This window comes from Saimiri boliviensis, chromosome 8 (genome assembly GCF_048565385.1).
Source record: "Saimiri boliviensis isolate mSaiBol1 chromosome 8, mSaiBol1.pri, whole genome shotgun sequence".
Taxonomy (NCBI): domain Eukaryota; kingdom Metazoa; phylum Chordata; class Mammalia; order Primates; family Cebidae; genus Saimiri; species Saimiri boliviensis.
In genome coordinates this window covers 108,618,723-108,643,471 of record NC_133456.1, presented here as the reverse complement: position 1 = coordinate 108,643,471, position 24,749 = coordinate 108,618,723, and the positions used below count along the sequence as shown (strand labels likewise).

At 48.3% G+C, this 24,749-nt stretch overlaps 1 protein-coding gene across 4 annotated transcripts in view; it reads left to right on the top strand.

The window, feature by feature from the left end:
• CAMK1D (calcium/calmodulin dependent protein kinase ID) overlaps positions 1-24,749 on the top strand; it is a 469,993-nt gene that overhangs the window by 426,582 nt on the left and 18,662 nt on the right. For all 4 annotated transcript variants that reach the window (XM_074405035.1, XM_039478792.2, XM_039478791.2 and 1 more), the window contains 3 exons: positions 1,275-1,350; positions 21,504-21,616; positions 23,537-23,615. In XM_074405035.1, the coding sequence (XP_074261136.1) occupies positions 1,275-1,350; positions 21,504-21,616; positions 23,537-23,615 (268 nt within the window). The remainder of the gene's footprint in view (positions 1-1,274; positions 1,351-21,503; positions 21,617-23,536; positions 23,616-24,749) is intronic.

Below are 24,749 nucleotides of genomic sequence, written 5' to 3'. Positions count from 1 at the left end.
GGATTATCTGTGGAGTGCATCCCTTACTGCCATGAGCAGAGACACTTAGCAGTGGTTTGTAGACGTTCCTGTTCTTGCCCAGCACTATATATATATATATATATATATATATATAGTCAACAGGATGAAATAAATTTTTCTGCAAAAGGACTTCCATTTTTCTGCAAAAGAATTTTCCTTTCCAACCAGTGGGCCGCATGCAGCCCAGGACAGCTTTGAATGACACCCAACGCTAATTCGTAAATCTTCTTAAAACATTATGAGATTTGTTGTTGTTGTTGTTGTTGTAATTTTTTATTTCTAACTCATCAGCTATTACTAGTGTCAGTGTATTTTATGTGTGGCCTGGGGAAACCAAAAGATGGGGCAGCCATGTAAACCTAGACTGAAGATGCCCTCACCTTAGCAGACAGTATGTTTGAGTCAAAGGAGCTGGAACAAGGATCAGGTTGACCTGGTTTCAAATCTTAGCTCTTTCCTCTGTAGCTGTGTGATGTGGGATAAGTTACTTAACTTCTCTGAGGCTCATTTTGCTCAGGCGCACATAATGATAGTTGTCAGAGTTTAAAGGATTGCAGTAGAAAACATTTATGAATGACTCACCCAGGACTCACTTGATGGCAGACACTTAATATAAGTTAGGTCTCTTCTGAAAGGAAGTTTGAGTGGATGCCACATTTCTACTGGGTAACATTGGCCAAGTTACCTGACCTCTCATATCTCTGCGTCCTCCCTTGTAATTCAGGAATAATAGTGATCATTCTGCTAGCACTTCTCAAGGATTGTTGGGATGAGTGACTACATCACAAAAGAAGACCTAACTCAGCATCCAACAACTGCCTTCTCAGCTTTAGCTATTTTTATTTTCTCTATCCTTAAAAATTTTCTGGAAAGTCTGTGCTAAAGACACTGCCATCAGATGTGTTTGTGGGCAAAGGAGATCTTACTCAGATTCACTGCCTCGTTTTGTATTTATCTATTCCTTGCACTAACATATACTGAGTGCCAGCTATGCCAGATGCTGCTGGTCACCAGACTGAGTGGGTAGTCAATCCTGGGTGATGGCGATAGGCCAGGAGTCAGGATCAGTATAAACAAGCCCCAAGGCCAGAAACAGGGAGTCAGGATCAGTATAGAACAAGCCTCAAGGCCAGGAACAGGGAGTCGGGATCAGTATAGAACAAGCCCCAAGGCCAGGAACAGCAAACCCAAAACTGTCTTCAGTCTGAGGCGTGTAAATTGTCAGGCTGTGTCTTTTCTCTGTCTTTCTGCAGCTCCTGAAGTCCTCGCCCAGAAACCTTACAGCAAAGCCGTCGACTGCTGGTCCATCGGGGTGATTGCCTATATCTTGTAAGTACTGCCTGCTGCTTTGGCTTCCTCCTCTACCGGCCATTTTTTGTTTGTTTGATGAAATATACATGAAACGATGTACCATTTTTAAGGGTGCAGTTGAAGGGTTCAGTTCAGGGCCATGTTTGAGGCCTCAGCTCACCGGCATTGAGTCCATTCACAGTGTTGCACAACCACCATTGCTATTCACTTCCAGAACTCTTCCATCACCCCACACTGAAACTGCATCCCTTAAATAAAAACTCATTTTTGGCCAGGCGTGGTGGCTCACACCTATAATCCCAGCACTTTGGGAGGCTGAGGTGGGCAGATCATGATGTCAGGAGTTTGAGACCAGCCTCTCTCTACTAATAATACAAAAATTAGCCAGGTGTGGTAGTGCATGTCTATAATCCCAGCTACTCGGGAGGCTGAGGCAGGAGAATCACTTGAACCAGGGAGGCAGAGGTTGCAGTGAACCGAGATCACACCACTGCACTCTAGCCTGGACAACAGAAGCAAAACTTCATCTCAGAAACAACAAAACCCTCTTCTTCCCTTCTCCCCTTCTCCCCTATCCCCCGGGAACCTCTGTACTGCTTACTGTCTCTATGAACTTGACTCTTGTGGGGACCTCATGTAAGTGGAATCACACAGTATCTGTCCTTTTATTTCAGGCTTATTTCACTTAGCAAAACCTTCAAGGCCCATCCATGGTGTAGCATGGGTCAGAATCTCCTTCCTTTTTAAAGCCGAGTAATACTCCGTTGTGTGGATAGACCATGTTTTGTTTATCTTCTTGGTCCATCGATAGACATATGGGTTGTTTCCACATTTTGGTGTCATGAAGAAGGCTTCTGTGAACACGGGTGTAGAAATATCCCTGCACTGAATCCCTGCTGTCACTTCTTTGGGGTTTATATGTAGAAGCGGACTTGCTGGGCCGTGTGGCAGTTCTACATTTAACTCCTGAGGAGCCATCATTCGGTTTTCCGCAGCAGCGGCACCTCCAGTTCACATTCCCAGCGGCAAACACAAGCGTTCCAGTTTCTCTACGTCTACACCAACACTTGTCATTTTAATTCTTTTTGATAATAGCCTCCTAATGGGTATGAAGTGGTATCTCATTGGGCTTCAATTTGCATTTTTCTTATAGCTAATTAAGCCTCTCTTCATACACCACGTTGGCTTTTTGGTGGAGACAAACATCTGTCAGTACATCTCCCAAAGAAATCATGATGAGAAAAAAAGGTAGTGAAAATCTAAATTTCACCTTTGGAGTTCTCATTTCTTCTCAGCTGCTTTATCTCCATAACCCAGGAAACACAATTCTAGGACATGGGCTTGTTAGAATTATTTCAGGATCAGTTCTGTTTCTTGTTTGTTTTATTTGTTTTGCTTAAGTCTAATGTTATTTTTAAATGACAGTTTCTTTTTGAAGTTATACTTTCAAATGCTTATTACGGAACATACTTTCAGGGTAGGCTTAGGCCAGCTTGTTCTGCAGTTGCCAGGTGATGAATTTCCCCGTTTCATCATCCCCAAGGAGGGAACATTTCCTTGCAGAAAGAACCCCCTGCACACCATGAAAGACTGCAGGGGCTGGTGACTGGAGAACGTTCTGGCAGTGTGAGGCATCCTCCTCCTCTCCTCCAGGAATGCTGGAAACATCCCCCCACTCCCCCGCACTGGCTTTGCTGCGTTCTCTGAGAAGCAAATGGCCCTTCTCCACCATTCAGCTGGGCCGCGTTTGTAGTTCAGTGTGGATTTAGATGACGGCGCCTGTACGTTCTTGCCATTATCACAGGAGAATTTCATCCATTGCAATATACTTGGCCTAAAGGACTCTTGTTTATGGAAATAGGTAAAGGTTAGATCCATCTGAGCTTTAAAACTAACATTGCACTTTCAAAGGACATTGATCCCTTTTGCAGTTTTATCCTTTTGAGGCGTGTTTCAAAAGATGTGTTGAGAACCTAACGAAAGTCATGGACCCTATCCGCAATCAAATCAATTGTGCGCATGCACGCACACACACACACACGCACGCACGCACACACAATTTTGCATACCATTTTCTCGGGATGTGGTCATTGTCCTGGGTAAGCAGACACTGGACATGAGCCCTGTATTATTCACCCTGGCTCTCTAAGTCTTCAATTAAACATCTTACCAGAGGTCCTGCCTCACCGAGCTTGACTATGGAAGGCTTGAAGAAATAAATGGTAGGGCAGGCCTCTTCCTGCAAAGAACTGAAGCTGGTATCAGTCGTCTAGAGAAACATTCCCTGGGGCTGGGGGAAAGTAGCCCTTTTTCTGGCCTTCTGGTTATTTGTTCCTTTATGACTGTCTGAACCTTGAACCATTACTCTGGTCTGCACTAATGTCTGTGGCCACCCTTTGGGTTTGTTTGTGCAGTTATTTCCCTGAACTCATGGCCTTAGGGTAAGGTATTGGTACTGCCATGAGTAGGTACGTATTCATGGATGTTTCTTAGAATGACTGAGAAAAGCAATTAAAGCTGAGCAGTGATGTCCTAGTCAGATCAGGCTGCAACAACAAAATGTCATGTGGTATAAACAACAGGTATTTATTTCTCGTGGTCTGGAGGCTGGAAGTCCAAGATCAAGGTGGCGGCCAATTCATTTCCTGGCAAGGGCTCTTTTCCTGACTTGGAGACAGCCGCCTTCTTGCTGTGTCCTCACGTGTTGTAGAGAAAGTACAGAAGAGCAAGCTCTCTGGTATCTTATCTAAACCAGTCACTGGCAGAGAAAACAGGATCATCACGGTTGGCCAAGCTGACAGCAGGGAGAAGCCCTGAGTGGAAGCATCGTTCTTCTAGTGAAGAAGGAGGCAGGAAATGGGTTGGTAGTAGGCAGCTAACCACATCTGCCATAGACCATAGGTAGGGAGACGTTGGAAAGAGGGCCAGCGTGTCTAGAGGTGGTATCAAGACAGGACATCCGAAGGTGACACAGAAGAAGTTTCCTAGTGCGGGAACAAAGAGAGACTGGGTAGAACATTTGGATTTTAACCCAAGGGCAGTGGGAAGGGTTTTGAACAGTGGTGTGATCCGACCTGACTTACATTCGAATATTATTCCGGCCGTGCTGAAGAAAGTATTGGAAGACACATGTGGAAGGTGGAGACCGAGTGGAAAGTTCTAGCGAGAGATGCTTCTCCTGTTGAGGCAGTGATTCTGGGGAGAGTGGTAGAGAGATCGCAGATCTGTTTTGGATGTGGAGGATGAAGGAGGGGGAGGCTTCAAGTCTCAATCCAAGATTTTGACTTTATACTGTGTTGATGGTTAAGGAAAAAGAGGAATGGTAGAGGAGCAGATTTAGGAGGGTGGGTGAGATCAGTCATTTGGTTTTGGACACGTTAGGCTTGAGACCTTTGGGAGATACCCACAGAGTGGTGTATGAGTGTGTGGAATTCAGGAAAGGTCCGGGATAGAGATACTGGCGTGTGCTTCTGAGTGTGATTTGACGGGCGGTGCACCCAAACCCTTGTGATTTCCACATACACTGAAATATTTGCCACGGTTCAAGTATGGTATTAAGCAAAGACGTGCCATATTTCTTTGAGTATAAATTTGGTAAGTTTCCATTTGATGGTTTCCCGGTCACACTAGCTTTGCCCCAGACTAGTCCCAGATCGATTTCATGACTGTGTCAGACTTCAAGATGGCAGCCTGGGCTTCTGTGTTCCTTGGTGCCTTCCAGAGCTCTGTGAGTCCCAAGCAGAGAATGAATGGACTCGGCATCTCAGTTGTATTCTGTAAGATGTTCAGACTCCTATGGGTGATAGGTCAAATCCTGGCTATGTTTTAGTATGTAACAGGGCTGCACTGGGAGAAGCACCAGCTTCGAATTTATTATCAGTAGATTAACCTCCTTACCAATTCACCGTTTCTCACCACACAGATAGTTGGTATTCTGATGAGAGGCTTCAAGTCTCTGTCATCTTTGTATTTCACACCTAGCATGGTGCCTGGAGCGGAGAAGGTCTTCAAGAAATGCTGATTGTTGACACTAAGAATTTCTGATAGTTTGAGGCTGGGGGTCTGCTCTATGGGGAGGGCCGTGCACAGCTGCAGGAGGTCACAGAATGCAGTGGTCACTGAGGACAGGGACAAGCGCCATCAAGGTGGGTCTAGAAGGTTGGATAAGCAGAGAGACGAGAGCATCCGACAGGAGACGGGAAGGAGCCAAAGACAGGGTCAGGGTGCCGTAGCCGTGTGAGGGCCCGCAAAGCTATCCTGTGACTGTTTTATAGCCGGGGCTGGGGTCGATGTCAGAGGTTGGCATTGGACTGAAGCAGCATTAGATGCTAGAACTCATGTGTCTCGGTCTCGGACTCTTTCTCCTTCCTGTGGGTCCACCGTGCCTGGTCTCCCATTCCTAACTAAAGATGTATACACAAGGCCACCCAGCAGGCATCACGCCAGGGAGGCCGCCTCCCCACAGGGAAGGCACGGAGCTCCTCATTCTTCCCAGCCTCTGTAATGGAAAAGAGCTCAGCTCCTGCAGTGTTTTGGAGCGCAGCATTCTAGTTTTTGTTTGATAGAACTGTCACGCTGAGCTGTCAGACTGCAGCCACGGTGGCCGTGACAGCCCATGGCACCAAGTTTTCTGCTCTTGCACGCATGCCATGTAAACATTCTTCCTTTAGCTGGTGTGAGCACTTGATAAATTGGCCCTCTTTCGGTCTCCACTTATCTACTGTCCATCATTTGGAAGGAGAAATATTTTTTCCTACCAAGGACACTCATTTTAAAAACCCATGTGATGGGTTCTTATCCTGCCAGGACTCTTCCCTTGGGGATTCGGACTTGCAGAAAACATCTTTGCCCGAATAGCTTACGCTGCCAGGAAGGGCCAAGGACAGCATGGTTTGGGCTTTGTGATAAGCATGTTGGTGTCTGGTGTGACGGACTTGGCTCAGCCAAGACAGCACAAGGTCCAAGACACAAATTTCCTCAGTCAAGATGAACCTCAGCCTCTCACAGATCGATCTTGATTTTGTGATAACATGCTGCCCGCCTTTCTTCTCATAACTTTAAGGATATTCATTTTTTTTTTCATGATTATGTCATGATCATTTGCCTAAATTGTGCTCAAGGATGCCCGCAAGCTGAGTGTGGGCTAACACCTGAGAAAGATCCTGAAGAGATTCCCACTCCCAGATCGGAACCGGCATGTCAGAGGCTCAAGGGCAGGCTGGACGGGTGGGCTGAACTTGGCCGTGGGTGGGGAGACCTCAGATCACTCTTCCTGGAAGAAACTCTAGGCAAAACACTGATGCTACCCCGCTTTCTGGAGTGGACCTCTACATTGCTCAGTTTTTGTCATTGTTTTGAGATGGAGTCCTGCTGTTGTTACCCAGGCTGGAGTGCAATGGCACGATCTTGGCTCACCGCAACCTCCACCTCCTGGGTTCAAGTGATTCTCCTGCCTCAGCTTCCTGAGTAGCTGGGATTACAGGCTTGTGCCACCATGCCCAGCTAATTTTGCATTTTTAGTAGAGATGGGGTTTCTCCATGTGGGTCAGGCTGGTCTTGAACTCCCAACCTTAGGTGATCTACCCGCCTTGGCCTCCCAAAGTGCTGGGATTACAGGTGTAAGCCACTGTACCCAGCCATTGCTCACTGTTTAAAACTTGCTCACATAAATGTCGATTTGCTCATGTGTACAGCTGAATCAGCTTTGGAAGAATGGAACGGAATGAGGAAGGCCTAATCTGCATGCCACATGCATTTTCTGAAACAAAAGATGATCCTCACCAAGGCATTTCACATCCCTTTGAGCAATTGACAGCTGGCTCTTCATGGAATACGTATGTTTTAGGGAGAACTCGAGCCCAGGCATCCCCCGAAGAGAATGCAGCATGATCACCCAGCCCTGGGGGGTCATGACGGCTGTTACTCCTATGAGTATGAGGAGCACCGACTTTAATAAGGACTGTTCACTGGCGTCGCCAGCGGGCAACAGTCACCTGGTTGAAGTCATGAGCTTTGCAAGGTGGGGCCCCGTGACTTATTCAGGCCACTGTGGGCCCATGGTCTGGATTTCGGCCTTAGAAATTTGGAAACTCCATTCTATCTGTTTCAGGTATCCCCAGACTACGGCCCACGGGCCGCATGCAGCCCCGTGAGGCCATTTATCCGGCCCCCTGCCGCACTTCAGGAAGGGGCACCTCTTTGATTGGTGGTCAGTGAGAGGAGCACAGTATGTGGCGGCCCTCCAACGGTCTGAGGGACAGTGAACTGGCCCCCTGTGTAGACAGTTTGGGGACGCCTGATCTGTTTATTCATCTCGCTCAGACATCTCTGTGAATTGATTCACACTAACCAGACTCAGAGACTTAGGGGGGAAAAAAAAAAAATCTAATCTCTGAAGTGTCCATTTACTAAATCATAAGGCAGTTTGTGCCTCACAAGGTAATTGGATATGTGTGTCCACAAACAATCATGTTCTCTCCCCTATAGGAAATGCTCCGTGAGAAACCAAATGAAAACCAGAAGTTTTCTTTCTTCTGGAACCGGGTATCAGAGCAGTGGGGGAGGGCGGCCTTCGATGTGTTCACGAAGCCTGTGCTGGCCTCCAGGATGCCTTCTCCACGGGAGGATGATTCTGCTAAGCTCCTTCTGTTGGCTGGTTAGCATCGCTGACCAGTTCTTTTTAAGTGCGTTTGTTTTTAGAGACAGAGTCTTGCTTTGTCACCCAAACTAGAGTGCCGTGGTGCAGTCAGAGCTCACTGCAGCCTTGACCTCCTAGGCTCAAGTCATCTTCCCACCTCAGCCTCCCAAGTAGCTGGGACCATAGATGTGTGCCACTATGCCCAGCTAACTAATAAAAAAAAAAGAAAACACACACACACACACACACACACACACACACACACGTACATACACACACACTTTTTTTTTTTTTTTTTTTTTTTGGAGGCAAGGGTCTCACTGTTTTGCCCAGGCTGGTCTTGAACTCCTGGCCTCAAGTGCTGGTATTACAGGTATGAGGCACCGTGCCCAGCCCCTACTGACAGTTCTTCTGTCCCCTCCTTTCTCCTGCTTCAAAGACCAGCCACCAGCCACCCGCCCTTTCCCACGATCATTCCAGTGTCATCGTCTTTATTTCAGTAGACATTGATTGTGATGATTCCCAGTTGACTGATTTCAGTTCAGGGGTTGTATTTTGGTTTGGCTGCCTTCCACGGGTTTTCAGAAAGCACCTCGTCTCCGCATCATGTTCTCCACCCAGTGCATGCTGGGGGATGGCTGAATGCCGCCTGTGGGTTGTGAGTCCCTGCAGCTTTAGTTGCAGACAGAAGTTGGGCCGTATTTCATCTTTGTTAGTGGGCAGATGATCCAGTCTCCACTGCTTCAGGGAAGGGACTTGAGTCGTTTTCTGTGACAATTGGTTTATTACCTCGAACCCCTCAAAATACTCTGTTTTCAAAGAGCAGGTGCAGGGGGCACACAACAGTGACTGGGGAAACTTCACAAGGAGTGCAACTGAGGGAAATTGACCTTTCAAATGGTGGTGGGAGCAGCTCCATGCCAGTGACCTCAGGCTGTGTGGAATGCACCAACTCCTGTAGAGGGGCCACCACAGAGTGAGAGGTCGGCAGGTAGTGGGTCACGGCAGTCTCATCTGTGCCCTGAATGGTGTGGCTTCAGGCCAGACAGAGAAACGTTTTACTTCCTCTGCTCTCTTACTTTCATCTTAGCGCCATCTCCTAGAAGGCATTGTCATCTGTGTAGCAGCTAAATGCTTTGCGCAGTTGACAAAGGATATTTAGCCTGAAGAATGGAAGGCAGGGGATTGACAGTCATCTACTTACCTACATTTCTCCAGCCTAACGTGTCAGGCAGCGTAATGGGGATGCAGAGATGGGTTATCACCGTCCTGGCCCCGGCCTCAGAGCCAATTCCTGTCTGCTGGAGGTGATAGACAGGAAACAGATAAATTACAAATCCAGTCTTACCAGGTGTCATGAGATGGGAGGGAAGAGGTGGGGCGGCTCCTAGAACAGAGCCTCTGCCCTGGACTGAGGAAGGCTTCCCAGGATGGGAGACAGCCATCTGGGTTTGAAGCAATGGATGAGAATTTTCTGGGAGAGAGCCAGTCCAGGCTGAGGGAAGGGCTCTGTCTTCAGTATCTGCCTAGAGAGAGTGATGGTGTGTCCTCTCAAGACCCAGTTATCTAAAGATAAGATGTGCTGTTTGTGTCTGAGAAAAGAGGTGCCGTTCCGTTAGAAACAGTGTTTAAAATAGACTGTGAAGGAGGTGATCGAGCTTTGAACTTTAGAGGTCTCAAACTTGGTGGATGGGGAAGATCGAATCTCTGAATGATCAGGACTTTTCTTTTTCCTAGCAATACACTGTGCACACAGAAGAATCAGGGGCTCTTTATTGTGGTTTTAAATATGTATTGGAAGAGCACAGCAGCAGCGCTCAGCAGGACAGGGCGGGGCATAGACAGTGAAAAGGACCAAAGAAGGTGCCCAGTAGGAAAATGCCCAGCTCCACGGTGGGGGGCGCGATGGCAAACACGAGGCTTCAGGCCCCATTTGTGACAAAGAGGGTAGAGATGGAGGCCAGGAGGGAAGGGATTCCACCTCACACTGGCAAGTCAGGGAAACTCTGGAGGCCACAGGGAGGAGGATCCTCGGAAGAGCTGATCAGAAGCCCGCGACTCAGTGCGATACCAGGTAACATGGTGCCCAGTGCCATCTTCCCGCTTCTGATCTCCTTGCCATCCGTGTTCCAGGGAGAATCTGCCGGGAAAGAACCAGTCCAGGCTGAGGGAAGGGCTCTGGACTTGCTTTTTAGTCCATTCAGCGAAGAGGACACACAGAAAGTGCCGTGCAAGGCCACAGCCAGTGGGATGGAGGGAGCAAGCCCTTTCCCGGGTGCCACCGTCAGCCTATGCAGATACGTAACCACTCACCCATCCAAACTGGGAGGCAGGGAGGGAAAGAGGGAGAAAAAGAGGGAGCGAAGGAAGGAAGCCAGGGAAGGAGGGAGGAAGGAAGAGCCCGACCACCAAGTAAGCAGAGTCTAGCTGCAGAAATCTAATCTGGAAATCCTCCATGGTTCCGCATCATCGGTTAGCGCCTGGTGCTAATGGCCTCCAGATTGGATGTCTGCGCCCCTCGTGCTTTGGTGTGAAATCCGCCCCTCGTGAGAACTGACTCATCTGCTCTGTCCCCAGCGTGCGCTCGGTTTCACTGTGAGCATGAGCTGCGCTCGAAGTGGTTTGGTTCAACTTCCTGCAGGTGCATTGCCCCCTTTGGGAGGAGGTTCGGTGCCTCAGCACAAACGCCCCGGGCTTTCTTGCGGTGGTGTCCGCTTGGCGAAGGCAAGAATCAGAACGTGGATTTTGCCGCTCACGCGTCATGCTTGGGGGCGTGTTTGTTCTCGCTCCCCTCCTCCTCGCCAGTGTTCAATTTCAGTTGCGGGTAAACTTTCTAAGGAATGGGTTTCCTTTTTCCTCTCCAGCCATTCCCTTTCCTTTCCTAAATCTTTTCCTAATCTGCTTAGTCCTCAGTTTTCAAGGCATCGTCTAAACCCCGGGGGCTGCAGCAGGCATTTATCTGTCTTGCATTTCCATCCCCAGCACTTTGCTGGGGTCACCCTCTGCCTGGTTTAATATGTGAACCATTCCTAGTTTCCCCGGCCTGCTCTCTCTTTGCAAGGAGAAAGCTCTGGACGTGCACATAATCAAACATATGGCTACTGAAATAATTGGATTACATTTTTGTAACAATTCGGGTCTCATTAATCACTAAATGCTATAAATCCACACAGCATGCTGAAACCTGTTTTGATCAGTAAGTGCACCTTGCAAATAAGTACAAAAGGTTTTTCAGCTTTTAAAAGCTTTATTTTATTATTTCTTAAAGTCTGTCATATTATACAGAGTAAGATGAGTATGATTCAGATTTCTTCCTACAGGCTGTAGACATTCATTCAATAAACATTTGTTAAATATTGGCTGGGTGCCAGGGCAGAGGACAAACACCGGCCATCTAGTGGTCACTACATGTGGAAAGGAGCGACACTCAGAGTTGACTGATTTTGCTCGGGTTTTTCAGACCCCCTCTGGGCCTCGATTGGCCTTGAAGCTTGCCTAGTGTGTAATATACATGGAGGTTTGTTGTTTCAGTCCTTTTTATGGCACCTTGACCTAACGGCATAAAAAATATTCTTCCTTAACAAATATGCCTTTAAGCAAGCGTTCTCAGGAAAGCTTGAGCTGTTCTTAGAATTGAGGGTTCCTTGGCTAAGTGCTGGGAAATACTGACACACAGAGATCAAACTTCTACAGCAGGTCGAGTGCATCCTGTTAGCATGTTTGGAACACAGGGCCCAGAGTAATGACCAGAGGCAGCGTCTCCCTCCGTCCCTTCTCTAGCAGCTTAGAAGGTTAGGTCAGGGTATACAGTTGATAGTGGGTGGTTCTGAGACTTTGCCCAAAAATTTAAAATATGTCGCTTCATTTTCACAGGTAGAGTGTGGGACACTGGGCTGAGTCCTCGGGGCTCGAAACTGCTCTTCTCTCCCCCTCAACATTGCTCTTCCTATTGCTGGGCAGCTGCCCCCACCCCCAGTTCAGCGTCTTTCAGCTGGAGGAACTGAGAGGGAGTAGATGGATGAAAAGGAGAAGAGGGGGATAAGGGTGGGGACCACCACGTAATGATCACTATGTCACGGGGACTTACAGATGCTACATCTCTAGTATCCATCCATCCATCTTTCTGTCTGTCATCTATCTGTCTGTCTACCCATCCATCCATCCATCTATCCATCCATTCACCCATGCATCCATCTACCCATCCATCCATCCATCTTTCTGTCTGTCATCTATCCGTCTGTCTACCCATCCATCCATCCATCCATCCATCCATCCATCCATTCACCCATACATCCATCTACCCATCATCCATCCATCCATCTTTCTGTCTGTCATCTGTCTGTCTACCCATCCATCCATCCATCCATTCACCCATGCATCCATCTACACATCCATCCATTCAGCGTTGTCATCTGTCTATCCATCCATTCATCCATCCTTTCATCTATTATCTATTTATTCATCCATCCATCTCTCCCCTTATCTTACTATCTCTATCTTCATTATCATTATCATGTATCTCTATCAATCTATCATCTACCCATATCTATCCATCACCTGTCTGTGTATCTGTGTGTTTTATGTGCCATACATATTAGCATACAGAATATATGACATATATTCCAATATTTATATAAAATGGGTGTTGTTATCCCCATTCACGGAATAAACTGGACTCGGAGAGGGTGATTCACTTCCCCAGTCACTCCCAGTTCCTGCTGGAGCCAGGCTCTGCACCTGTGTCTCCTTTTCTCTGGCTCCCTGCCTGAAGAAGACCTTCCACACACCCTCTCTGAAAGCAAAGTCAGAGTCACCCTTTTTCCTTGAAGAAATCACTTCTATTCTCCATGGCCTTTTCTCCCAGTTGGACTGAAACAGAGTTCTGGGTTGACATTAACTGATGATTATTCAGTTATCAGTGTGGACTCTTGTGCTCAAATATTTTCTCATAAAATATTTTAAAATAGGTCTCAGCATTTTCACAGGTGTTTAGAAAATTCACTCATATCTATTAACTTTATTTCCCAATTTAGGAACCCCCGTGCTCTGGCCCACCTGGCAGAGCTCTGCACGGTCTCACCAGAGGGAACTCTGCCTTGCATGCTCTTGCAGCTTTGCGTGGGAGCCCAGGATGCAAGGCTTCCCCTGACCAGCTTTACACTACCTTTCCTGGTTGTTTTTATACTTCCTGTTTATTTTGAAGGTTAGTGTTGGGTGTCTGCCCTCTGACCCCCAACTAGAATGTAAATGACATGAGAATAGGGACTCTGGCCATCTCCTCCATGCCTGGGACCTGGTCAGTGCTCAGTCAGTCTTTGGTGACAGCCAGAGGACAGAGAACTCCCTGACAGGTGGATTTATTCATTCATTCATTCATTTTTTTGAGACATAGTCTCGCTTTGTCACCAGGCTGGAGTGCAGTGGCACAATCTCAGCTCCCTACAACCTCTGCCTCCTGGGTTCAAGCAGTTCTCCTGCCTCAGCCTCCCAAATAGCTGGGATTACAGGCACTTGCCACCACATCCAGCTAATTTTTTTTTTTTTTTTGTATTTTTAGTAGAGATGGCGTTTCACCATGTTGCTCAGGATGGTCTCAATCTCCTGATCTCATGATCCACCCACCTTGGCCTCCCAGAGTGCTGGGATTATAGGCGTGAGCCACTGTGCCCAGCCCTCGGTTTTATTAATGTAAGCTTCCTAGCCTGAATCACTGCTGTAGATGCAGGTCACACTTCCTCCCAGGAGCCTTCCATGATTACCTGCTGCTCACTCTCCCCTGCCTTCCTGCTGTAGCTGTGGAGGAGGAATCCACTCACCCTGGAGCATCCACTTCTGGGCCCTGGCTGGCCGGGCTCGCCCCTTTCGCATCTCTGCAGCGCAGCAGAACCTAACAGAGTTGAGGCTCCTCCCACCTATCAAAGTGGCCTTCTCCTGAGCTCCATCCTTGACCCTTGAGTCCAGGTTACCAACTGAGCAGCCAGAGGGCCAGGGAGATAACGTAATGTGTGATCAGCTGCGTGATTTTTTTTTCCATGCTGTGGACTTGCTGGCACATACAAAGAAGTGGATAAACTAGCTGTTCTCACTCAGCCAGCCGTGCTAGGCTTCCAGGAAATCCAAATCTGTTCCCGTCTGCATACAAACATGCTTGAATATGCCAAGACACGGGGACTTCAGGAGCCGTGGTGCTCTGACGAAACCAGCACCTGTCTCTGGCCACTGGAAGTCACATCCGTTTGAAGTCGCTGCTGGCCAAACACATCATGGGCCAGATCAGGTCTCTGGAGGGCCTGTGTGTGACCCCTTAACTGTGTCTACAGTATCCCACTGAGTGATCTGATCTGCTCTCCTGGCTTTCATGCATATGCTGATAGCTGTGTCCCAGGACCCCAGGGCACACCTGTCCCTGGCGCCAGGCCTCCAACTCCAGCTGCCTGCTGGCTGCCTTCACCTGAACCCCTTGCAAGTGCCTGGTCCAGCTTACCCCGGCCTGAAAGGGATCACGTGCCTCTATTCTTGGTGGGATGTTGGCAGTTCTGGCTGCATGGAACAGATTCTCTTCAGCTGCTTTAAGGAAAAGGGATTTGTTGCACAGCTTCGTGTGGAATGAACTGGAAGGGCCAGCCCGGTTGCAGCCGCGAGCTGAGTTCTCTCACAGCCTCGCCGCTGAGTGGAGGTCTCTCCTCCTGGCCTGTGCTCTGCCTTCCTCCCTGCTTTCTTTTAGTCTTCAGTCCACACCTAGGCAAGATCCAGTGTAATGATCAGAGCTAGTTACCAGGGATGGGGCTGCCCTGGGGAGTTGGCGTAGCTGCCCTCTCCTACTCACCCCACCTATAAGGAACTGCCTAGAGCAGCCTCTCTGAGCAGGCAGTGCCCACTGAAGAGGGAGCTGGACTCACCAGGTGCTGTGGTTGGCACAGCCAGGCCCCCCGGCCACCTGCTCCTTGTCCTGCATTCTTCAGGCGTTGGGTGCCATTTCTAGTCCACGCTGGGGAACTTTGAGGCCTCCTGGCCTTCGCTGTTGACACCGTCATACACCAGATCTGCGCAGTTCGGTCTGAACCGTCTGTCCCTCCTGTCTCCCGGCTGCCGACTTGTCTTCCTGCTTCAAACCTGCCATCTCTCAGCTGCAAAGCCAGTTGTCCCTATGGCCCCTCTGTCTACAGCTCTCAGGTGCTTCCTTCCACCTGCAGGATAGGCCACCCACCTGAGGGTGGCGCACGCAGCCCCCCCAGGCGTCGCCTCTGTCCGTGTCATCAGCCTCGGCTCTTGCTGCGCACCAGCTCACAGGCTGCACCGCACAGAGAGCTGCTCTAACGGGCTCCGATCAACTGCGCTTTTAAGCCCTGTGCTCTTATTCCTGGGCAGCCACTCCTGCTGGCAGTCTCCGTTTCTCCCGTAAAACTCCTGCTCATCACCTGAGACAGAGCATAGGCGTCTACCTTCTTCACTGCCTCAAAGCTGCCTGGCTCTGCATGCCCTTGTACCCCCAGAATGGCCTCTTCAGGTGTCTGTTGTGACTGTCGCCCGTGTCATTATCTCTGTATATGCCTCTCTTAACCACTCTGAGCTCTCGAAGGCAGAACGTGGTTCTTAACTCAGCATTGCATTTCCAGTATCAAACTCAGTATCTGGTACCTAGTAGCTGCAAAGCAAATACTTGACAAATGAACGAGCGCTCAGCGTACCTGAGGCACCAAGTGAGTATGTGTGTGTCGGCCAATTAAGAATGAAGACCGTGGCTGGGCGCGGTGGCTCACACCAGCACTTTGGGAGGCCAAGGCGGGTGGATCACCTGAGGTCAAGAGTTTGAGACCAGCCTGGCCAACATGGTGAAACCTCATCTCTACTAAAAATAGAAAAAATGCCAGGGATAGTGACAGGTGCCTGTAATCCCAGCTAGACTAGAGCGTGGGAGGGGAGAATTGCTTGAAGCCAGGAGGCAGAGGTTGCAGTGAGCCGAGATTGCGCTACTGTACTCTAGCCTGGGCAACAGGAGTGAAACTCCTCAAAAAAAAAAAAAAAAAGACCGTGATAATGCTATAAAATCCATATGGGGTTGGGTGTGGTGGCTTATTCCTGTAATCCCAGCACTTTGGGAAGCTGAGGCGGACAGATCACGAGGTCAAGAGATCAAGACCATCCTGGCCAACATGGTGAAACCCCGTCTCTACTAAAAATACAAAAATTGGCTCAGCGTGGTGGCGCACGCCTGTAGTCCCAGCTACTCGGGAGGCTGAGGCAGGAGAATGGCTTGAACCCGGGAGGTGGAGGTTGCAGCGAGCCAAGATCCCGCCATTGCACTCCAGCCTGGTGACAGAGCGAGACTCCATCTCAAAATAAAAAAGGAGGGGGGGGGGGGAATTCTGCAACATGTGACAACACGGGTGAACCTCAAAGACATTGACATAGTGCTAAGTGAAATAAGCGAGGCATAGAAAGACAGATACTGCGTGGCTCCTCTTATACAAAGTACCTCAAATAGTCTAAGTCCTAGAATGAAAGAGTAGAAATGGTGGCTGCCAGGGACTGGAGGGAGGGACATGGGGAGTTATTAGTCACTGCACGTGCAGTTCCAGTGAAGGAGGATAAATGTGTTTGAGAGATCTCCTGTGCCACATTGCACCTATAGTCAACAGTATTATAGTGTACACCTAAAAATGTGTTAACGCCAGGCACAGTGGTTCACACATATAATTTCAGCACTTTGGGAGGCAGAGGCAGGTGGATTGCTTGAGCCCAGGAGTTCAAGACCACCCTAGGCAACACAAAAACCCTGTCTCTACAAAAGTAAAAAAGTTAGCTGGATGTGTTGGCATGCACCTATAGTCCCAGCTTCTTGGGATGCTGAGGCAGGAGGATCACTTGAGTCTGGGAGATGGGAGGAGGCACTGAGCCAAGATTACTCCCCCGTACTCCAGCCTTGATGACAGGGAAAGACCCTGTCTCATTTAAAAGAAAAATATTTTAAGAAGATGGATCACATGTTAAGTGTCCTTATCACAAAATAAAGTATAATGGTCACCACCTGGTGTCCAATGTGGCTATGGCTGGTGCTCCCCTACCACCACTTTTTTTTTTTTTTAAACAGAATCTCATTCTGTCACCCAGACTGGACAGTGGCATGATCTCGACTCACTGCAACCTCTGTCCCCCAGATTCAAGTGATTCTCCTGCCTCAGCCTCACATGTAGCTCGGATTATAGGCGCCCATCACCATACCCAGCTAATTTTTGTATTTTTAGTAGATAAGGGGTTTCACTATGTTGGCCAGGCTGGTCTCGAACTCCTGACCTTAGGTGATCCACTCACCTTGGCCTCCCAATGAGCCACCACACCCAGCCCAAGCATCTTTATTTGTAAGACCCTGCCTGTGGGAGATGGGGCTAGACAGGCGGGGTCCCATCAGAGGGTTTCACTTACAGATGCAGAGGCAAATAAAGCAAACCAAACACCCCACAGAAAGAACGCAAAGTCTGATTGAAGCACAAAGTTCAATTCCTGAGTCCCTTTCCCTTTAGTGCATAAGCAAAATGGGTAAGAACCCAGGCCTAAAATCAGACAGAATCAGCTCAAGTGCTGATTTTGTTGCATGTTAGTTTCTTTGCCTTTAAGATGGAGGTTGTTCGAGGACTGGATACGAAAAGGGAGGTGTGGGAACCAGAAGGAATAGCACCCGTGACTCTGGGCTTTGTTGCAGCTGAGCTTTGAGCACCTGTAGACCCAAGGGGCTGAGGATAGCAGGGAGAAAGGCGACAGGAAAGACTGTAAGGTGTAAGAGTTCTTTCTAGAAGATAGACCAGGCTGGGATGGAGGCAAGGAAGAATGCTTTAAAGGTGAATTGCCTTGACTGGGCGTGACAGTTGCAGATGCAAACGGTATTCTGAATCAGGAACTTTGTCATTGCCTTTGAGGACCCTTGGTGATATAATCTGTAGATTATTTAAAGGATTTGAAATGTAAAGGAAGCTGCACTTCTGGAACACTAGTAAATAACAGAGGGATTACCAGTGTGAATGGGCAGCCCCATGGTCACTGAAGTTAAACAGCCGAAGGTTGTCACTTAGCTTGGCCAGGGAGCTCTCTGAAATTTCTTTATCTTTTTTTTTTTTTTTTTTTTTTTTTTTTTTGAGATGGAGGTTTCACTCTTGTTGCCCAGGCTGGAGTGCAGTGGTGCAATCTCAGCTCACTGCAACCTCTACCTCCCGGGTTCAAGCGATTCTCCTGCCTCAGCCTCCTGAGTAGCTGGGGCTACAGGCACGTGCCACCACGCCCAGCTAATTTTTTGTATTTGTAGTAGAGATGGGATTTCATCATGTGGGCCAGACTGGTCTCGAACTCCTGACCTCATGATCTGCCCGCCTCAGCCTCCCGAAGTGCTGGGATTGCAGGCATGAGCCACTGCACCCAGCCTGAAATTTCTAGATGTAAGGAAGAATTTGTAACTTCTATTTGCCCTTCTGTTATTTTACAACCCTTACGTTTCAGTCGTTTTTCCTAATTTTAACTTACTTAGACTCCAAGCTCAATCCACGATCCATTTCCTTTTCCCTGTCCTCAATACAGCCACATGAACACAATATTCTGTTAAAAAAAAAAAAAAAAAGAAAGAAACCCAGAATCAAAAAGAGCTAAGACCAGAAAAAACTGGAATATACATTTTAAAAATTGGCACCGGAGAATAAATCTTTCTCAGAATTTTCTTAAAGCATTTTTTCCTTGAAAAGAAAGCCAAACCCTAAAGTAAAACACACGCGGTTGTAAATAAACAAAAACCTCACATATCTAGAATTTAGTTTTTTTCCAAGACGAGCTAACATTTTGCTCTTTCTGGGTTTCCTAATTGCACATTTCATTTTGCCCGAATCCTCATTATGGGAGGAATGGGCAGACCTGTCTCGCGGCTCCAGGGTTTCCGTGGGCAGTGAAGTATGTGCCTGGTGGTTTCAGAAGCCCTGGCTCTTGTTCATTTCATCAAAAGCAGCACATCTTTAAAAATGAAATTTTCCAGGCTCTTAGCCCCTAAAGCAAACTTGTATGCATAGATATTTTTTATTCTTATGGGCCCACAGAATGTCTCACAGCCTTAAAAATGTCATCAGGCAGGGCCAGGCGCGGTGGCTCAAGCCTGTCATCCCAGCACTTTGGGAGGCCGAGGCAGGTGGATCACGAGGTCAAGAGATCGAGACCATCCTGGTCAACATGGTGAAACCCCGTCTCTACTAAAAATACAAAAAATTAGCTGGGCATGGTGGTGCATGCCTATAATCCCAGCTACTCAGGAGGCTGAGGCAGGAGAATTGCCTGAACCCAGGAGGCGGAGGTTGCGGTGAGCCAAGATCGCGCCATTGCACTCCAGCCTGGATAACAAGAGCGAAACTACATCTCAAAAAAAAAAAAAAAAAAAAAAACTGTCATCAGGCACTCCCCTGCGCAGCAGTGGCTGCTGATATATATCCCATGGGTGGAACGGCTGAGGAACGGCGGTACCAAGGTGGTGTTTCTAACCTTTATTGCATTTCTTACTTGCCGACAGCCTAATCCCTCACAGTCCTGCAGTCTGTTGATTCTTGTTAATTTCTTCTCATTACACTGGTCTCTAGGCTATGGTTGTGTATTGAACAGTGTTGGTCTATGTGATCCAATTCAGGGCTTGTTTCAGTCAAAACTCACACCTGTAATCCCAGCACTTTGGAAGGCCAAGGCAGGTGGATCACCCGAGGTCAGGAGTTCAAGACCAGCCTGTCCAACATGATGAAACTCCATCTCTACTAAAAATACAAAAATTAGCCCAGCATGCTGGCAGGCATCTGTAATCCCAGCTACTCAGGAGGCTGAGGCAGGAGAATCACTTGAACCAGAGAGGTAGAGGTGGCAGTGAGCTGAGATCACGCCATTGCACTCCAGCCTGGGTGACAGAGGGAGATTCTGTCTCAAGAAAGGAAAAAAAAAAAAAAAAAAAAAAGAAACTCCCACGTGGCTGCTACCCTCTGGGTTGTCGCAGCCAGAGAAGCCAGTTCTCTACCATGCGGCATTTCCCCTGGCCTTCTGTAATCAAGCATCACCTTCCTTCCCCTGCCCTGTGGTCACTTAACAGCTGCAGCCTTAGGCCCACCTCTTGCTGGCCATCCATTCTCCACCAAGGCCTGCCCCTGCCTCCACATGGGCCCCATGCGTGTTCTCAGGTCCTTTTCTGAGTGTTTAAGCCAGCCAAACCGAATCATAGAGCCACAGCATCTTAAAGCTGGAAAAAATATTAGGAATTTTCTAGGCCAGCCCTGTGTGTTTTCAGGGAAGGAAATTTTGGTCCAAAAAAAAGCATCAATGGTAAAGATAGTATTGAAACTGATTACAGAACTGGAATGAGAATCCATGATTTGATGGGATAGATTAGCTAATTAGTGGGTCTAGTTAATCAGGATTGCCACTCCCATTATGTGTGTCAGGTGACTCTTGTTCCACCTGAACTCTCAATTATAAGTCACTTGAACCAGCATCAATATGATCGGTTAAAAATCAACCTGGAAATGGTTCTGTGGAAAAATGGATGATATTATGATACTGCAGTCTTCCGACCTGTGTTAGCCCTGCTGATACTTACTGCATGTCAGTGGCCAAAACCACAAACCTCCGTGTCCCCAGTTTGGGCTTGGTAGCCTGAGAAGGTGCAGGTTGTGAGTGTGATGATGTGCAGGTCTGTGGCAACTTGATACGCAAGGTCATAGAATGTCATTTTCTTCCTCTGATCATTTCTGAAATAAAATGAACTTGGAAGGGCCCTGAAATGGATATGAAACATACATTTTGTTTGTTTTTGCTGTCAGCTCATCCTCTGTTAGGGACAATATTACATACAGTAAGATCAGTAATATTTATGCACAGAAGGCTATCTGTAGGTTTTTAGAATGTGTGGGATTCTGTGGTTAATGCCGTGCAGGGTTAAGGGGGACTTCAGTAATTGTATTTACCTTTCATCATTTCCTGAGTTGACCCTTTTGGCTATTTATTAAATCGCAATTTTACTTCTGTGCCACCCATGCCTGTGGAATGTGTGATTCCTTGGCTGAGATTATATTTGCGACATACACAGTACAGATTTTCTTTTTCCTTCTTTCTTTTTCTTCTTTTTTTTTTTTTTTTTAAGACAGAGTCTCATTGTCACCCAGGCTGGAATGCAGTAGCGCAATCTTGGCTCTCTGCGACCTCCACCTCCCAGGCTCAAGAATTCTCCCACCTCAGTCTCCCAAGTAGCTGGGCTTACAGGCGCCCTCTAACACACCAAGCTAATTTTTATTTTTTTTATTTTTTAGTAGAGACAAGGTTTCACCATGTTGGCCAGGCTGATCTCAAACTCCTGACCTCAAGTGATCTGCCTGCCTTGGCCTCCCAAAGTGCTGGGATTACTGGCGTGAGCCACCGTGCCTGGCCAGAGTTTCTTAACTCAGTTGATAATGTCTCTTCCTTCTGGGCAAAGCGTAAAACCACCGCAGTGGATATGCAGATGTTCCAGCGTTTACTCTGTTTTATCTTCCAGGCTGTGTGGCTACCCTCCTTTTTATGACGAAAATGACTCCAAACTCTTTGAGCAGATCCTCAAGGCGGAATATGAGTTTGACTCTCCCTACTGGGATGACATCTCCGACTCTGGTAGGTCTCCTACAGGCAGCTCCCAGTGGGCCGCCCCTGGGACACTTACACCCAGACCACGTGACCCTGATAGACCCAGGGGACCTTGGGAGGCTCAGAACTGTCCCGAGGGTCCTGTCTTGGTTGGCTGCTGTAACAAGATACCATAGACTGGGTGGGTTAAACAGCAAACATTTATTTCTCGCAGCTCTGGAGGCTGGGAAGTCCAAGATCAAGTCACTAGCACGTTGATTATCTGGTGAAGGCCCACTTTCTGGTTCATAGACTGCTGTCTTCTCACTGTGTCCTTCTTACCGTGTCCTCACATGGCAAAAGGGACAAGAGGCTCTCTCAAGTCTCTTTGATAAGGGCACTAATCTCATTCATGAGGGCTGCACCCTCATAATCTAATTACCCCTGAAAGGTCCAGTCTCCAAATACCATCACGTTGTTTGGGATTTCAGCATATAAACTGTGGGGGATGAGCACACTCACGGCACACAGTTCATAGCAGCTCTCAGGAAGCTTCACGAGCTACATGTTTGGGTTTGACTTGCAAAGAAAGAGGCCAAGGTTGGGGCATCTGGCTTGAGCAATGCTGAGAGATGGGGACCCACTCATGCCCCTCTCCTAGCCATGGAGTTCTGGGTGCTCCAGGAGTAAACCAATAGTAGCTAGCATTTATTGAGCTCTGACTGTGTGCTCCGCACAAGTTAGCACTATTTGTGTGCTGACTCACTCAGTCCTCAGGACAGCCTGTCAGGCAGGTATTGCTATTATCCCCTTTTGACAGATGAGGAAACCGAGGCCCAGAAGGTGAAATAACTTGACCATAATCATACAGCTAGTAAGTGGCAGAGCCGGGATTTGAAATGCCACACTGAAACGTTCCAGGGAAATTCGCTGTTCCTTCCTCGGGGATAAAGATCAAGATCAAGTCCCGTAGAAATTAATGAACTCTCTCTGAGCCTCAGTTTCCTCACTGGTAAGATGAGGCTGGTAATAATATTCCATCTGCCATAGAGTGTAGCAGAAGGATGAATTGAAATCATGAATGGGACGATGCGTTGTAGTCTCCATGAGCTACTCAAAGAGAGCATTTTATTGGTTATGTTATTTCCTCCTACGTGGAAATGCCTTGGTTGCATCTTCAGTCTCCGAAAACGTGGGCCCAGAGTATAGTTGTACAAGGCTTGCAGGAAAGAGCCTCTGGGAAATATGTTCCTTCTGAGCTCAGTAGAGCACGGCCTTCCTCCAGAAGCCCAGTCCTTTGGGCAGTGAGGGGCCACGCCGTGCAGTGCAGCAGATTTTGGACCTGACCATGATGTCATCAGTTCTGCCACCGGCTCCTCTCTTCCCCAGGGTCCTGCTTCCGGGCCATGCCCTCTCCTGGGCTGCCAGGCACTCCCTATTTCCCCCAGCGGGGCACAGCTCCCTGCAGCACGGTTTCTCGCTCCAGGGTTTGTAGTAGCCAGAGTATACCACACATGTGCTTTCTGGGGACTTGATATTCACAGAGCCCAGCCCAAGATCTGGGGGGCTGAGCAGGTGCTCAGCAGGTTTAATTGAATCAGCCACGTCTAGCACATGGAGATGATGTCACCAAAGCAGTTCTCTAAGGCAAGGTGGACTCAGTAGAGGCCCACGATTACCAAGATATTTCCTCTGTTCTCTCAGCCTGCGTATCACTAACCACTGGAGGTAAGGGCCTTGGGGCCGGCAGTCAGGGTCCCAGGCTGCCTCCTCACTATTCGGTCACCCTGGAGTGCCAAGCCCTGGCTTTCCTTTCCCTACATGCTGCTGCCTTTATGTCCAAGGTACAGCAGCGCTGGTCTCGTCTTTTTCATGTTACACACGCTCTTCCTGAAGACCTGGTGGGATCACGTCGTCACATCTCAAGCTGCAAACTGATTCCTTTCCTTGTGGCTTCTTTTTGAACAGCCAAAGACTTCATTCGGAACCTGATGGAGAAGGACCCGAATAAAAGATACACGTGTGAGCAGGCAGCTCGGCACCCATGGTAAGGAAAAGCACCCACTTGGCAGATCGTGCCATTTAATGCCACCCAGAGGGGCCCAACGTTTCCTGTTGGCTGTTCTCGTTTATGAAATCCACACAGGATTATTATGAATGTCGTCTCATTCTGGCCAGTGACCTTCCTCCTCTCCCCAAGCCAACATTTGAACTCTTACGCCCTCAGGACACAGCTTCTGGAAGCACTCATGAGAAGTTACTATGTATATTAGCCCCTTTCCGTGCTGCTGATAAAGACATACCCAAAGTTAGGCGCCGTGGCTCATGCCTATAATCCCAGCACTTTGGGAGGCCGAGGCAGGTGAATCACCTGAGGTCAGGAGTTCGAGACCAGCCTGGCTAACATGCTGAAACCCTGTTTATACTAAAAATACAAAAAAAATTAGCCAGGCATGATGACGTGCACCTGTAATCCCAGCTGCTGGGGAGGCTGAGGCAGGAGAATCGCTTGAACCAGGGAGGCAGAGGTTGCAGTGAGCTGAGATTGCACCATTGCGCTCCAGCTTGGGCACCGAGTGGAACTCCGTCTCAAAAAAAAAAAAAGACATACCTGAGACTGGACAATTTACAAAAGAGGGAGGTTTCCTTGGACTCACAGTTCCACATGGCTGGGAGGCCTCAGAATCATGGTGGGAGGCAAGGAGGAGCAAGTCATATCTTATATGGATGGCAGCAGGCAAAGAGAGCTTGTGCAGGGGAATTCCTCTTTATAAAACCATCAGATCTTGTGAGAGACTTATTCACGCTCACAAGAACAGCACGAGAAAGCCTTGCCTCCACGATTCAATTACCTCCCACCGGTCCCTCCCACAACACTTGGGAATTCAAGATGAGATTTGGGTGGGGACACAGCCAAACCATATCAGTATGCAAAGATCGCTGCTTCTGCACTTTACAGAAAGTCTCCTGGCACCCTTAAGGTCTCTCCTTTGAGTCATGGGCACTGAGAGGGTTGAGGAAGCAGCACCCGAGGTCCCAGCCTTGGCAGGAGCCGCCCTGGGCGGAGCGGGGCTTAGCTTTTCTGGTGGCCTCATGTCAGCCCTCTTCTAGAGCCCTAGCTGGGGACTGGAGCAGGAAAGGGACCTTCGAAGTGAAGACCACGTCATCCGCACCTCCTTTC